Source organism: Lepus europaeus, chromosome 3, assembly GCF_033115175.1.
Source record: "Lepus europaeus isolate LE1 chromosome 3, mLepTim1.pri, whole genome shotgun sequence".
Lineage (NCBI taxonomy): Eukaryota > Metazoa > Chordata > Mammalia > Lagomorpha > Leporidae > Lepus > Lepus europaeus.
The window spans coordinates 131,794,041-131,810,263 of NC_084829.1; the positions used below are offsets into that span (position 1 = coordinate 131,794,041).

The window sequence follows — 16,223 nt, forward strand, 5'->3', positions numbered from 1 at the left end:
ATGTTATAGACTATAATCCATGGGCCAGATCTAGGCTGCCATTTTTTTTATTAAGTTTTATTAGAACCCAGCTGATTTTGGAGTGCAATGGCAGAGCTGAGTAGGTGCAACAGATAGGAAAGCCCAGCATTTTTAGATAGCCCCTGAGAAAACAAGTGTAAAGTCAATACAATTTACCTTTATGAAAGATAGTCATAGAAACCTTAGCGTATCACATCACCATCTGCTCATATGTCCAACTGGCTAAACAATACTGTCAACTGGATGTCCCTTATGCACTTTAAACTTAACAGTCTTCAACTGAATTCATCATCCTTCTCAAACCTGCCTCATTTCTGTAATTCATTAAATCCTATCAATATCTGCTTAATTACAAAAGCTAGAAGCCTGAGAATTATCTGGGTAGTATCTGCTAATTTTCATATTTCCAGTGTCTAGAACAGCACCTGGCTCACAGAAAGTATTCAATACAATAAATGAATAAATAAGTCTATATTCCCAGATAGTTCTGAGGCTACCATAATTTTTAAAAACAATTTGGGAATACATCTGGGCAATGCAAAATTGTCAAATCACATGCATATTCTTAAGAGAGAATTTATCAAAGCATGATAAAATGGAAAATAAACAAAAATGCAATGAAGGACAAAGGTATACAGAACAGCCTGAATGAGCCTACTATTCTCATGTACTATGGCCACAGAGAGAAAGATCTGTTGAGACTTCTAGTTGCCTAGAGGTTCCATGATGCTTTGCTACTTGTATTAAAATGTCTTTCTAATCACCTGGAAACCTTCCAGAATGATTTTGTCTGAAGTATAGATCCATTCCAGATAAACTTCCCTACATGCAGCAAACAAAGTACTTGAAAATAAGTGAAATGCTTTAGTGTTTTGCTAGAGTGACAAAAATGACAAGCTACACGATATATGTAAGAGACCATCCTTCAATCAAATCACTGAAAATCATGTATTGCTTAGCATATTTTAAAATATAATCCTACCACAAATGGAGTTTATCCTTGCTGTGGGCCTGAAGGTATCCACAAAGTCTGATACCAGGTTTCCAAGTAACTAATAAAAATAAAATAAGTATAAAAATAAGATCAATACTACCCTAAGTACAGTGTTCATTTACAAATGTGATAATATAATTTGACATTTAATAAAATGCCTATAAAATAATAATTACTAATAATACTAATTACTAATATTACTAATTAATTACTAATAATAATTTATAATAAAATAGTAATTACTCAAAGGTTAGCACCCTTTTGCTTCCTTCCAATCCTTTGCTAGTTCATCTGTCACTAAATTAAACCAAGTTACACCACCATATTCTTAGCTATTTGATGAAGCTGTGTATACCACATGGCACAGAAAACTATCTCAATGAGTCAGTGAAGTAAAAGAAATACATATCACTAAAAAGCACATATTGTCTAAGGATAAAAATGACCATTTAAAAAAACAAGCTCATAAAGAATAAGATTAATGTAACTATTTTTGATAATAGCTTCCATTGAAAATTTTGAAAAATATAAAATTTACCCAGTGTGGAAGCTTGCCCTCAGGATACAGTTTCCTGATCTCTGTGACTGCAAAATAAGCTGGTAACAAGCAGGCATTTCTTTCCAGGATATATGCTATAACCTAAGAAAAATCAAAGGACAACATTTTTTTCACTGGTTCCACAAATAAGCCCTGCAAATACAACAATGGCAATGACAACAAAAAGGATGTTAAAAAGTAAAGATGTTACCTTTTGGGAAGATGCTAGTCAAAGGACACAAAATTCCAGTTAGATAGGAAGAATAAGTTCAAGAGATATTGTATGCTACAGTCATTACAGTTAATGACAATATACTGCATACGTGAAAATTGCTCAGACAGTAACTCTTAAATGTTCTCACCATAAAAATTTAAGTACATAAGGATAATCTACATTTTAAATATTGTGACTTAGCTATTTCACAATGGAGAAATAATACTTTATGGATTTCAACAGTAGGATAAAGGAATTTGCCTTTATGTAAAAAACAAAAGTCTGAAAATGAAGATTAACAAGCAATGGAATGGATTTCTAATGGTTAGTAAATATAGTAAATGTTTTAAATACTAGTAGACTTTACAGGTGATCAACAGACCAAATAACAATTCTTACAACATCAGTTACAAAGCATAAGGATCATTTCAATGGTCCATAGGCTGATGTTATATAATGTTTAAAATTATATTGCTTTCATACCCAGAAACCATTAAATAATTAAAATTTAAAATTTCCTTCTGAAATATAATACAAATAAAGTAGTACCTTTAAAAATAAAAGTGATATTTTTGGTAGAAGAAATGGAATACTTCTATAAACTCTTGTTAAGTTTTAAAAGCACAAATCTGCACTTTTTGTGAGGCTATGATCAATTTCAGACATGTCTAAAGTACCTCTTTTGCTGCCAGAAGCTGCTGTACAACAGCAGAGCTCACTGTATTGGGAATTGTCAAGATTTTCTCCAAAATCACTTTTAAGAGATCTCGAACACCCTGATACAAGAAAGAAGACACAGGTCAAAACTAAGCAATGTCTCCTATGTTAGCTAAAAGATGCCAAAGTTCCAGGATTATATATTCCTTTTGGGTGACACCCTTAAATTTTCTGCATAAAGGTACGTTTACTCCCAAACATCTACCCGAGAGAAGATTCATGCTTCTGAATTCAATCCTAGCCCAGCCCCAGCCATTACAGGCAGTTAGAGAGCAAACCAGCAGATAAGAGCTCTCAGTCTCTCAAAAAAAACACATTAGGGGGATTAAAAAAAAAAAAAGAATGTTGAGTAAGGAATACAGAAGCTGTGGGAACTCTGTAATTTTAAATTTGCTTAGGAAATGGACAACAAAAAATAGATTTTGTAAATACTTTCACTTCATTTCTCTCAACTGAAAATAAGACATATATGGAAAAACTAATCATGTATGAAGCAATCACTTTATAATTAGAAATAAATACCTTGTAGTCCACTCCCCCAATTATTTTCCGAACCAGTTTAAATGTTAAAGCCCAGAGCTGAGTCCTTTCCCATTCCAGAGTGTCAGAGTTTATCAGGGACTCACAGACCATCCTAGGAGAAAAGCAATGCCCATTCTAGTCAGAAGGCAGAATCATGCAAGTTCTGCAATAGTCACAGTTTGCATACTCTGGGTATTATATTTGTCAGAACAAGTATGTTTCATAAAAGTGCATTATTACTTAAGCACACGTTTATAACATATATAACATTTTATCTTTTTTTACTTGTATGAAAGACCAAACACAAGTAGAATTAAATACTATTCACTATGTTGTATTTTTATTAGAAAGAAATTATGAAACGCTTTCGGTTAAATGTTTAGCTTATGGTAGCCTCTCTTTTTACAAAATGGCTATAATAAGATTTTCAATCCAACATACTTTCCTGAGAATGACACTGATCCTCCTCCCATGGAGATGTGAGAGGAGGATCTATGTTCTCTCTCCATAAATGTGGGCAAGCTTATGACTAGAGCAAAAGGGTACAGCATGACTTCCAAAGTGTGATACAGCTTCCACAACTTTGCAAACTTGCTCTGGTACAGTACCATGCTTTAAGAAAGTCCAGGCCATAGGTACAAAAGCACATGTGGGTTCTGGCTGATAGTCCTAGTGAGGTCCCAGATGACAGCTGGGAACTACCCGCTACATGTGAGTGGGGATCCCTTCCTCCTACTCCCATGCTAGCCACTCCGATGTAATCACAGGGCAGAGTTTGAGAAATACTGCCTCCTAAGCCCAGTTAACCACCAGCCACAACTGATAATAGGATGATTATTGTGTCACGCTATGAAATGTTGAGGTAATTTATTGTACAGAAAAAATAAAATGAAACAAACTATAATCAAAGTGCATGATCTCAGCCCCTGGCTGGAAGCTGGCTTTTGAGCTTAATGCGCATTTCAAATACTCATCCTAGAAACAAAAACCTGATGTATTATGATCAGTTGATGCACCTTACTTCCTTCTTCTTGCTCTTATCCACTTTACAACAACTTCAAAATTTCCAAATATTTGTAAAATAGAGAATTCTTTGAATTGCTTGTACTCACAATTTAACCTACCTGGGTGGAAGAAGACCAGTCTCAACGGCCATTGCCAAGCAGTCATAAAGGAAAGAAATTCTTTTAGGACTATGCTGGCCATGAATAAATTTAACAATCCACTGGATGCACTGTTCATGAGACTCCTGGGAAATTATAAAATGACTTTAGTTTTGGTCTGAAGTCACACTGTATAACAACCACCTGGGAATACAGCAAAACTATGAATGCAATTCTTCACTGTGAACGTGAAAATCATTTTTTAAAAAACAAGATAAAAAACTCAGATTTAGAATGTTAAGCTTAAAATCTTACAATTATATAAACTCCCATCATATGTATTATGTGGGATCTATAAAAGTAGTTAATATTTCATTAACATATTCATGATCAGCAGAAAACTACAGGTTGTGTAAGGCACTGTGGGCAGTACCCTTATTGGCAGATATAAATATTCCTGTCTAGGTGAAAAAGTCTCTTATGGGCTAGTACATCAGCCTCCTGAAAATTTAGCATGAAGTTAATCACCAAAAGCCCAAGCAAGAGCCCATTCTGAGTTCAATGATTAAATTTCTAGTCTTGCAAAATGATAAGTCTGATACCAAAATGTTGTGTTCAAAACAAGGTCTTCTAGGATGTCTCCAAGAGTCGATATGCCCTGCTCTTTCACACTACCACTGTCCTCACAAATACCTGCAATACAGTTTAGAAACATTGTCCTTTTGGCTCCCCTGTTAGAATACAAACTTTCTGAAGGCAAGGGCTGCATCTTAACTTATATAATACGTCCCAAGCTATTTTAAAAATTAAAGTATGTTGCAAAGATGTTCACCATCACTGAGGAAAATGTGAAACAAAACTATACTGAGATAATACTGCTAATGTTTCTGATTGGCAAAGATCAAAATGTTTATTAGTACTATTGTGAGGCTATAGCTATAAGGAACAGATACTTTTAAACATTGATGGTGGGAGTGTAAACCAGCATAACCATTATGAAAAACTACTAGGCAAGTTTTATAAAAATTAAGAAAGAAATATCCTTTGACTCAGTGACATTACTTCTAGGAATTTATCCCATGTCCCATGAACAATACTATTCATTAAAACATTGTTTAACATATTAAAGGTTAAAAAAAAGAATAATACCTAAATGTCAGTCAGCAGAGGAGTGGTTAATTGAAATAAGGTGCAGCCATACAGTGGAACTTTATGCTGCTACAAAAAAAGGAATGAAGGAAGGTAGGAAAATGGAGTAATTCACTGGACTGATAAGCAATTGAATTCAGAATTTATTATTAGGAGGAAGAAAGCAAGATGCTTTCATTTCAATGGTCCATAGGCTGATGTTATATAATGTTATATTTTTCTAAATGCATAAAATACTTCCAGAAGGGAACAAACTGGGGATAATGACAGCAGATAGGAAAAAAGACAGGTGACTAGGTTAAGTGAGATTGGTGGGAGACTACTCATTGGAACTACCTGCTTTGTAATCTTTGTATTTTGAACCACATGAATTCATATTTATTATAAAATAATTAACACAACATTTTAAAACACAATTGTAGGGGTCAGCACTGTGGCACAGTGGGTTAAAGCCCCAGCCTGCAGCTCAGTTCTAGTGGTTCTAGTCCCGGATGCTCCACTTCTGATCTAGATCTCTACTATGGCCTGGGAATGCAGTAGAAGATGGGCCCTTGCATCCACGTGGGGGACCTGTAGGAAGCTCCTGGCTCCTGGCTTCGGATTGGCCCAACTCTAGCTGTTGTGGCCATTTGGAGAGTGAACCAGCGGATGGAGGATCTCTCTCTCTGCCTCTTCCTCTCTGTAACTCTGCCTTTCAAATAAATAAATAAATCTTTAAAAATAAAAACCACACAATTGTATTGTCACTGCATGTTCCATTCTGAGTGGCACATCCAAGCACCAGTGGCTCACATATGGTTCTCATTTCCCTACCTATAGGGCACTAAGAAAATATAATGCACTACCAGAACATGAGGTCTTTAAGGATCAAACATTTTGTGCTTTTCTAGATACATTTTCTGGAGACTTATTTTGATACTAAGTTATATAATATCTGTATTTTATTAAAGCTTCTTGGTTTCTTCACCATATTATCCTTCTAAAGTATTTTTATATCAATACTGTGCCTGTTACTTTCATGTTGAATGAGTTTTTATCCATAACAAGTAAAACTTAGCTGTTCTCAAGTACAACAAATAAATCATAATGGGATGAAAATGGTCTTATATCATCTAAAATGGGGGAAAATCTTTAGACGTCTTACACTGTGATGTCATCAATTTCTCAATACAAATTCTCCACTGAAGCATATAAACCAACAAAATGGAAATCAGAATTTAAAATGACAATTTTATTTTTCTATTTACTATTTATCTAAAGACCTTAACGGCAATATCAAAGTGCACAAAAGAGGACAAAAGTCATCAGATGGATGTATTAAAAATGCGTGCTCACCTGAGAAAGCCCACTCCAAAACTGCCTGAAGGCCCCCAAACAGCTAATCAGCTTTGTTTTTTCATCTTCAGGGGTATCCATAAACATGCTAAAAAAAAAAAAAAAACCCAAAATTCACATTATTTGTCACAAGTTTTAAAAACGTAAGCAAACATAATCCGAGCAGTGGATTGCACAACCCTCCAAAACAACCCTAAGCAAAATCTTAGATCGGTTCACAAAAACCTGCCAAGGGCATACTCACCCGGGGAAAGCCTCTTCTATAATTTCTGTTTTCTGTTTAAAAACAAACAAACAAACAAACACGCGTAAGCGATGGGGACAAAACCGAGAGCGCGCTCCCCTGGGAAAATGTGATCCTGTAACACAGGGCAAACCACCGTCATCAGCAATGCGCTGGGACTAACAATTCCTGCCCGGCCTGTCAGAAGGTGTTGTGGATTTCAAAGAGGTTTTTGTATCTGACGCCAGCAGGAGCTCAGAAATCCTCGTCCACACACCTGGGGGGTCAAAACCGCGGCGAGGAGGGACGGCAGAGCGCTCAGGCGGCCCCCGAGTCCCCCCTCCCCAGCCATCGCCGGGATCGAGGGCAGTTGCACTCACCACCACCTCCTCAAAAATGCTCTGCAGCTGCGTCTCCATCTGTACCATCGCCCCCGCCTCCCTGGGGTGCCCAGGCCCGAGCTGCGGGAAGAAGGGGGCAGACGGACGGAGCCCGCAGGAGGAAGCCGCAGCTCTTCCGCGTCGCTTCCCGACTCCAGCGCTCAGCGGACCTGGTACCCTCCAGAGCCTAGCAAACAACAGGGACCTGCACGGAAGCCGGAAAAGGCTCGGTGCGCGCCGTTTACGAACCCCTCCAGAAACTAAGGACCCAACTCGACGGTTCCGTTTATAGGCGACCCGCCCGCTGGACAAGAGCGCCCTCAAGAGGAGACTCGAGCCCAAGTCAGCCGCAGGCGTCTTAGGCAGCAGGCCCCCACCTGCCGGCGGTAGGGCTCCAGGCCCCGGGCTAACCCTTCTGCAGACTGGGAAGAAGATTGGAGCCCAGGGGCTGCAGCCGGCAGAAAATGATTTGGCGCAGCCGGGAGCAAGCTGATGTCTCAGAGTGATTGACCTGGAGCCCTGTCTACCTGGAGCAAGAATTGAAACCACAGGGACCATATCTTCTCAATTATGGTAACTCAGTGTCATAACAGGAGTCCGGAGTGCTTGCTACATACCAGGTACTATGTGCTTAGCACATAATAAGCGCTGCAAAGAATGCATTGAATGAAATATTGATATTCACAGTGACATCCAGGAATTTGTTATTGCTTCTGTTACAAGTGGGGAAACTGAGACTTAGGAAGGTTAAATCACACTCTAAGCTTCTAAAAGTGAAAAAAGAAAAAGAAAAACCAGTAAATGTAGATCAGGATTTTAGTGCAGCTCTTTGAGACGCTAGAAACCAATTGTTTTTTTAAACAATGCCATGTTGCCTTTCTTTGAAGTAAGTTCTAGTAAATAGTGTTTCTAGACGATTTTTACAAGGCAAGGAGTATTGGTACCGTAACTATTCCGATACTATCCAGTAATTTGTGAAATGACACCCTTTCCATGCCAGCCTAGGTAAGCATATGTACAAAATAGTTATAATAATTATTCCGTTAAATATGAGAAGTTCAGATTTGCCAAATTTGAGTTGAACTTCAAAAGTTGACATTTAGGGAAACATTTCAAGTAAGAAAGTGTGTTCTGCGACACTTTTGTCATTTTATTTATTTATATAAAGAAAATAGATTTCATGTATTTCGTATATACAATTTTAAGCACATATTTCCCACCCTCCCTCCTCCTTTCTTTGTTTCTTTTTTTTTCCTTTTATGTTTTGTGATAACATACTGTCAATTTACTTTATAGTCACAGGCTTAATCCTCCACGAAATAAAGAATTCAACACTAAATTTAAAAAGTAGAAATATTCCTGCTCTGAAGGAGTATGCACAAGACAAGGAGAATAGACATAAATAATAAACAAATCTCAAGATGTCAATTTCACTCTCAGACATTACTTTTTTGTACTCTATCTATTAGCTACCACAATGATATTTGTCTTTTGGACTATTTTCAGACTTTATTACTCGCTGTTCTCTTGTAAGACTTTACGTTCAGCAAGTCCCATTGATGGGTTTTTTGCTGGTTGTTTAGAAGCAGTCTGTGGCTATTGTGTGATTTGTCAACTATAGGGTCACCTCCTAAAAATAGTATTTATTGCTTGTTCATATACTCCCCAAAGCCTGTATGTGAGTATAGCCCATTGGGACTGTTGACAGCTCATTGTCCATTGTTTTTATTGCAACTAGGGCATATGTAATACAAAAGTTTTATTTTGTAAACACTCCTTTCATCCAAGTTCCTACTCAGATTTTTCAAAATAAGTCTTAGTGAATGGCTCTGAGCTTCCTCACACGTTAGTTCTCTGCTCGCAGTATTTTAGGAGGAAGATCCAACATGTGAACTTCACTCAGCAATATGCTTATTCCAGAAAATAAGGCTCTCTCATTTTAATTCTTCTGAGATTATGAAGAAAATTACTGGTGGGAGTCAAAGGCTCTAATGACTTCTAACTTCTCTGAGGGCTGTGCAAAACTGGAGACTTCCAAGCACTCTCTTCCCTTGAGGCTGCTGGACAATGAGAACATTGACTCCTCATCTCTTTTACCAGTCCTTGACCTGGAAGTGTAATATGCACGTACAACCACTGTGTGTCATTGTTAACCACAGAGGAACTACTAGAAACTGAGATGATCGAATTCAAATTTCCTGCGGGAGACTATCTTTAAGTTAGGCTTAAAGTATTAGTTTTTTTGGGTCTTCTATAATGAAATCCGAAAACTGGGTAGATTAGGAGCAGAAATTTATTTTCTCACAAAATTGAATTCTAGAAGTCTGTTACTAAGATGTTAGCAGGACTGTTTTCTTCGGAGGCCTCTCTCCTTAGCTTGTGGATGGCTGTCTTCTTGTGTCTTCCCTTGGCTCCCTCTGTCATAGCTGTGTCCTAATTTCCCTTCCTTATAAGGACATCAGTCCTAATGGTCTAGGGTTCACGTTAGTGACTTCATTTTCATTTTAAGTACCCCTTTAAAACACTATCTGCAAGTATAGCCACATTCTGAAGCACTGGGTTTTGATACTTTTGGAGGGACAAAATTCAACCTAAACACTTGGCCCTCTGACCCTGTAAATTTCTATCCTTCTCACATGTGAAGTACGTTCACTGTCATCCCAATAGTCCAAAGTCTTTTCATTCTAGCATCAACCCTTAAGTCTGAAGTGTTATCTGAATATCACCTAAGTCAGGTATGAGTGAGAGCCTCAAGTTATGTTTTATCCTAAGGCAGAATTCCAGCTGTGAACCTGTGGGACTGAATAACAGGTTCTCTGCTTCAAAATGTAATGGTCGGACAGGCATAGGATATATGTTCCCAGTCCAAAAGAAGGAAGTTGAAAAGAACAAAGCGGTCATGAATACCAAGCCAGTCTGAAAACTCAGAGTAATTTCCATCAGGTTTAAGGCTCACGAATACTCCTCCTCTTTGGTTTGATACTTTGTCTGTCAGGCCTATTAGGGCTTCTACCTAGGGACATCCAGGCAGAGGTTGTAGGTGATTGAGTGGCATGAGGTTGGCATCTAAGCATGAGAAGACTTGGAGACTGGTTCCAGAGTGGGGAATTAATAAAATAAGCAAAGATAGTAAGTTTGTGAAGGTCAGGTAGGAGAAGTTGTACTTGATTGGAATTGGAAGTTTTTTTTTTTCTTGTCAATTCTCATGTTAATGTGATCAGTACAAACAGAACAGATTCCTTGTTGTTCATAGATATAATTCTAAGAATATAATGATACTTCCCTCTCTCCCTCCCTCCATCTATCTTGCTTTCTTAATTTTTGAGATAACACATTTTTAATTTATGCTTATAACCAAAGACTTAATGCTCCACTAAATAAACAGTTCAAGAAGTAAAAAGACACAGGTCAGCAGGAATATAGGCAAGGGTTATAAACAATAATCAAATGCAAAGATGTCCATTTCACTCATAGGCCGTAAATTCTAAAATTATCATGTTATTAAAACTATAGTAGTATATCTATAAATATTAACTACCTCAAATAAGAGAAAGCATGTGATAGTTTTCTTTTGGGGTCTGGATTATTTCACAGCATAATGATCTCCAGTTGCATTCATTTTGTTGCAAATGTCAAAATTTCATTCCTTTAATGGCTGATTAATATTCATGATATGAACTCTTCAATAAATAGTTTTAGAAGTGAATATAGATAATAAGTGTAAATGTACACATACACAAACACAAAAAACACACCCAAACACATATTCCTTAGCTCTAGAAATGGATGCAACTTAGGAGATTGCACCTTGAGGTCAGATCCAAATACTATTCTCTGCTTAAAGGAGCCAGATATCTTGTATGTAAGCCTGATCGCAGACCTGGGGCAGGGGAAGTACAAGAGGAACATAAAGCATCTTGTTTTGCCATTAAACAAGAGAATTCTTGAAGATTGATGAGAATCTTGAAGGCATTCTCAAAGGTCCAATCTGGGTAAGTATGAGTATCAATTTATTGGTAATAGATCACAGTCCACTGAATAACATAGGAAAGTCTGAGTCCATGAAGCAGTAGATACAAAGACGCATAAAATTTTTGTTTAGAAATGATAGAAATATATAATTTCAATGCAACTCCAGTAAATTCATAGTGTAGAAGCCTGGCAACCACCACCCCTTAATCAAGTGATCAAAGTGAGCACCATCAATGCTGGGAAAAAATCAAAATCATACTCCTCCCTAATAGGACGTGATGAGGAGAACATAGCACCATTCTTGTTATTTTTCTGCCAAAGTTGGATAAGCTGAATCTAATCATGAAGAAATATAAAGCAAAACATTGAGGGGCATTCTACTAAATAACTGGTGTATAATAGTCAAAAGTTTCACAGTAAAGGAAGTCAAGGGCTGACTGAGAGACTTCCTGAATTAAGGAATTGTCCCAAGTTGGCACTGTGGCATAATGGGTAAAGCCACTGCCTTCAGTGCCAGCATCCCATATGGCACGGGTTCAAGTCCCAGCTGCTCCACTTCCGATCCAGCTTTCTGCTATGGCCTGGGAAAGCAGTAGAGGATGGCCCAAGTCCTTGGGCCCCTGCACCCACATGGACGACCTGGAAGAAACTCCTGTTCCTGGCTTCAGATTGGCACAGCTCCAGCTATTGAGGCCAAATGGAGAGTGAACCAGTAGATGGGAAGACCTCTCCCTCTTTCTGCCTCTCCTTCTCTCTCTGTGTAACTCTGACTTTCAAGTAAATAAATAAATCTTAAAAAAAAAAAAAAAGGGAATTTCAGGGCCAGCGCTGTGGCACAGCAGGTTAACACCCTGGCCTGAAGTGCCAGCATCCCATATGGGTGCCGGTTTGAGACGCGACTGTTCCACTTCCAATCCAGCTCTCTGCTATGGTCTGAGAAAGCAGTAGAAAATGGCCCAAGTCCTTGGGCCCCTGAACCCTCGTGGGAGACCTGGAAGAAGCTCCTGACTCCTGGCTTTGGATTGGCGCAGCTCCGGCCATTGTGGCCATCTGGGAAGTAAACCATCAGATAGAAGACCTCTCTCTCTCTCTCTCTCTGCCTCTACTTTCTTTGTGTAACTCTGACTTTCAAATAAATAAGTAAATCTTAAAAAAAATAAAAATAAACATTCTATTAAAAAAGGAATTTCCATGACAACTAGCAAACATTTTTTAAAAAATATGATTTATTTTGTTTAAGGTATACAGCTTCATGAATTTAATGTATACAGATTTGGGAACATGATGCTTCTTCACCTCACCTCCCTCCCACCCAGACTCCCACTCTTCTTCCTTCTTCTTCCCTTCCCATTCTTATTTTTTACAGACAAGACCCCTACCTCACATCTTACACAAACATAGTTTTGAAGAGAATCCTTTTACTCTTAAGGACAATTGACAAAACTGAATGGGATCTGAGGATTAGATGGTAGGCACACATCAATGCTTGTTCCTTAACTTTGGTGGCTATGAAGGAAAATGTCCTTACTTAAATAATATATATGTTGCTGTGGATTCATTCTGAGAGGAGAAGCACAGTGGGGGCAAGAGGCGCGGAGTCACGACAGACCCCAGGAGTTGGGTGAAAGCCTGCCAGAGGTGAGCAGCCTGCAGACTCCTTTATTTCAGTTGGTACAGTAGTTTATATAGCCAAGGCAGCCAATCTGGTCAAGGGGCAGTTTATGCCCTAACCAATCACAGTCTGTTGCCAAGCAGTTTCCGAAGCCACCCAATCACAGCCTGTTGCCAGGCAGCCTCCGTGACAAGCAGCCATCTTGGCATGGCCTTCTTATTCCACCACATTTCCCCCTTTTCATTTATTTTTGAGCAACGGGAGGCCTGATTCTTGGCCATACCATTGTGACCCCATTTCCATGTGGTCTCATACATGGCTGTGCCTGTCTTAGGTTGTCCCCCAGGGGTTTTTACCCATCGTTGACTAACCAGCACTCAAAACGGGAGACCACAGGAGTGCTTGCTCAGATAGGTATAGGAATGAGGAACAATGGTAATCAGGAATGGCATGACCACACACAGGCTGTGGGCTGTTTGAGTGGCTAACCAGAGCTAGTGGGGTATAAAATAGCAGCTGATGTGGCTATGGGCAGTTCCTCAGGGTAGAATAATAGGGCAGGTGCATCCGCTAACAAGGTGGACTCTCAGTCTTGTTCAGCTGGTTCTGGTTGACTGTCAGTTGCAGGCTTGATGTTTCTGGCTGGAACCCAAATGGGCTGTCCCACATTCTCTGGAAAGACACAAGCATATCCTCAGCCCTTGGTTAACAGAAGCCTTTTTACAGGCATTGGAATCCAGGGCCTGAATTTTGCGTCCACTCTGAATTTTGTGTCCATTCTGACATTTACAGCAAACATGCAGGTGGGATGGGGTCTAGTGGCTGCCCTGAGAGCCTGGGGTGCTTGGGGACTGCCAGAAATGTGGGGATCCTCACTGGGTGTGGATGGGATGACCTCACATGGGTTATTGCCTTGAGGTCGTCTAAGTTCATCCCACAGGTATTTGGGGAGTGGCTGACCAGGCATTGCTGCATTGTTTGCTGTCATGTCATTTTCACTGTCAGAGCTCTCTCTCCTTAAGTCATCAACTGTTGCCTGTGAGACAGCGGCCTCGAGTATCAGGCTCTTATCACTGACAGATTCTTTATGTTTGGTAATCTGTGTGGGTTTCTGAGAGGGGGGGTATATCTCCCATGTTTGAGTGCTTAAGAGCAGCATGCCATGACAACTCTAGCCAAAGGAAAGACACTCACAGCACTGCTGCCATAACAAAACAAATTTCTAGCACCTCAGTAGCTGATGGCATTTTGCAGGGGGTTCCCTATGTTAGATGAACAGACAGTGGTGTATCAGATCCTAAGTATGTCCTTTGCTTTGTGGGGTACTTCCTTGATTCATTAGGTCAAGGCTGAATGCCCACACGGTGCTTCCAGAGTGTCACCTCTTTCGAGTGAGGGAAGACGACCTGGTTCCGAATTCTGGGATGATCAGTCCCTTATGTGAATTCGCCAGGTGAACTGAAAGTAAAAGGAGGAGCTGAGAAGCTGTGTTACGCTTCTGGGCAGTGTGTGCCTAACCTGGGGTCACTTAGTTCGAGGACAAGGACAAGGAAAGGGGTGTAGGAGGGGGGTTCTGTGCTCACCCACACAGAACCGAACAGCACACAAAACACTAAGGGGCCTACTTGCTGAAATCAAGGGGGGATCTCGCCGAGTCTGACACACTCTCTCTCAGTCACATTGGGTGTCAGATGTTGCTGTGGATTCGTTCTGAGAGGAGAAGCACAGTAGGGACAAGAGGCGCAGAGTCACAACAGACCCTGGGAGTTGGGTGAAAGCCGGCCAGAGGTGAGCAGCCCGCAGACTCCTTTATTTCAGTTGGTACAGCAGTTTATATAGCCAAGGCAGCCAATCTGGTTAAGGGGCAGTTTATGCCCTAACCAATCACAGTCTGTTGCCAAGCAGTTTCCGAAGCCATCCAATCACAGCCTATTGCCAGGCAGGCTCCATTACCATGTTGTTTCCAAAGCCATCCAATCACAGCCTGTTGCCAGGCAGGCTCCATTGCCAGCAGCCATCTTGGCATGGCCTTCTCATTCCACCACATATATATACATATTATATATACACTGAAGTACCTTGAGAAGATGTGAGACCAGGCTAACAACTTACTCTAAATTAGTTTAAGGGAAAATTTGTTCTTTGCATTGATTTATCCAACTTTTTCTTTTAGTTTGTAATTATCTCAAAATTTCAAGGTGAGTGTTTAGCACTGCTGTTAAGTCAACCCTTTGTATACCTACATCAAGTCTCGACTATTCTGCTTCTGACTCAACTTATTGCTAATCTGTACCCTGGGAAATAGCAGATTATGATTCCAGTACTTGGGTCTCTGCCACCCACGTGGGAAACCTAATTGAACTCTGAACTCCTGGCTTCAATCTGGCCCCATCCTGGCTCTTGCAGGCATTTTGGGGAGTGAACCAACAGATGGAAGATCACTCTCTGTCTCTCTTTCTCTGTCTCCCTGCCTTTCAGAAAAATAAAAAATAAATGAATAAATGTGGCTAAATTTAAAAAATTACTAAAACTAAAACATTAAGAGCAAGAATAAAAAAACAAGTCATATTTGAAAAAAGTAAAATAATGAAGTCAGCTAGCAGGTCCTTTCAAATATCTGAATAGCATTTGGTTTCAAAGACATACTGCCTATTTGGAGGTCAAAAGATCTATCTGCCTTCCTAAGCAGTGGGGTTCAGCAACTCTAGTGGGAAGCTGGGAACCATGGCTGCTGAGGATGACAATGAAGCAGCTTAGGGCTCAGGAGGATGAGAGTGGAGAGTAGAGGAGAATCTGCATGTGAACAACTTAAGGACACCTTCTTGTTTTCTTTTAAAAACCATGTTAGAGGGGGAAGGAGTAACTACAAGTGTGTAAATTAGCAAGAGCTTCTGATTATTCTATATCTGGTACTAGACAATTCTTTAAGCACATTCACCTTTTCTTCCTACAGGTACAACTGAAACTTCAACAGTTTAAGGGATTTGGCACTTTACTTCCTTTTCTTTCTTTTTTCCTTCCCTTCCTCCATCCCTCCCTTCCTTCTTTTCTTCCTTCCTTCCTTCCTTCCTTCCTTCCTTCCTTCCTTCCTTCCTTCCTTCCTTCCTTCCTTCCTTTCTCTCTCTCTCTTTCAAATTTCTGATACCATGTATCTAATATCCAAAAGTTCCTATTATCTCTGAGTATTCCTTTTTTGCTTACTTTCTATGAGTTTTCTTGGTCTTTATTAACATTAGTGAGTTTTCAAAAAATTTTTTCTCTTGAATATTCTCTTGTCTCTAAGTAACTTTTAGCCATTAATTTTACTTTTTTTGCCCTTGTTACATGCTTTCTTCAGATGTCTAGAGGGTCCTTCCAAATTCACATTCTGAGCTGATGTACAGGTCTGGTCAATAGAATTATCTTTATAGGGTGGCCTGGGGTATTGGTTTTTAGGAATCCCT

General features: G+C 39.5%; 1 protein-coding gene across 2 annotated transcripts in view; it reads right to left on the bottom strand.

Annotated features, from left to right (window-relative positions):
- MED23 (mediator complex subunit 23) overlaps positions 1 to 7,396 on the bottom strand; it is a 55,215-nt gene extending 47,819 nt beyond the window's left edge. For both annotated transcript variants that reach the window (XM_062186765.1, XM_062186766.1), the window contains exons 1-8: positions 7,197 to 7,396; positions 6,838 to 6,869; positions 6,594 to 6,681; positions 4,131 to 4,255; positions 3,007 to 3,118; positions 2,445 to 2,543; positions 1,554 to 1,655; positions 1,004 to 1,073 (exon numbers count right to left, since the gene is read on the bottom strand). In XM_062186765.1, the coding sequence (XP_062042749.1) occupies positions 1,004 to 1,073; positions 1,554 to 1,655; positions 2,445 to 2,543; positions 3,007 to 3,118; positions 4,131 to 4,255; positions 6,594 to 6,681; positions 6,838 to 6,869; positions 7,197 to 7,244 (676 nt within the window). In that variant the 5' untranslated portion in view covers positions 7,245 to 7,396. The remainder of the gene's footprint in view (positions 1 to 1,003; positions 1,074 to 1,553; positions 1,656 to 2,444; positions 2,544 to 3,006; positions 3,119 to 4,130; positions 4,256 to 6,593; positions 6,682 to 6,837; positions 6,870 to 7,196) is intronic.
- Positions 7,397 to 16,223: the final 8,827 nt, after the last annotated feature.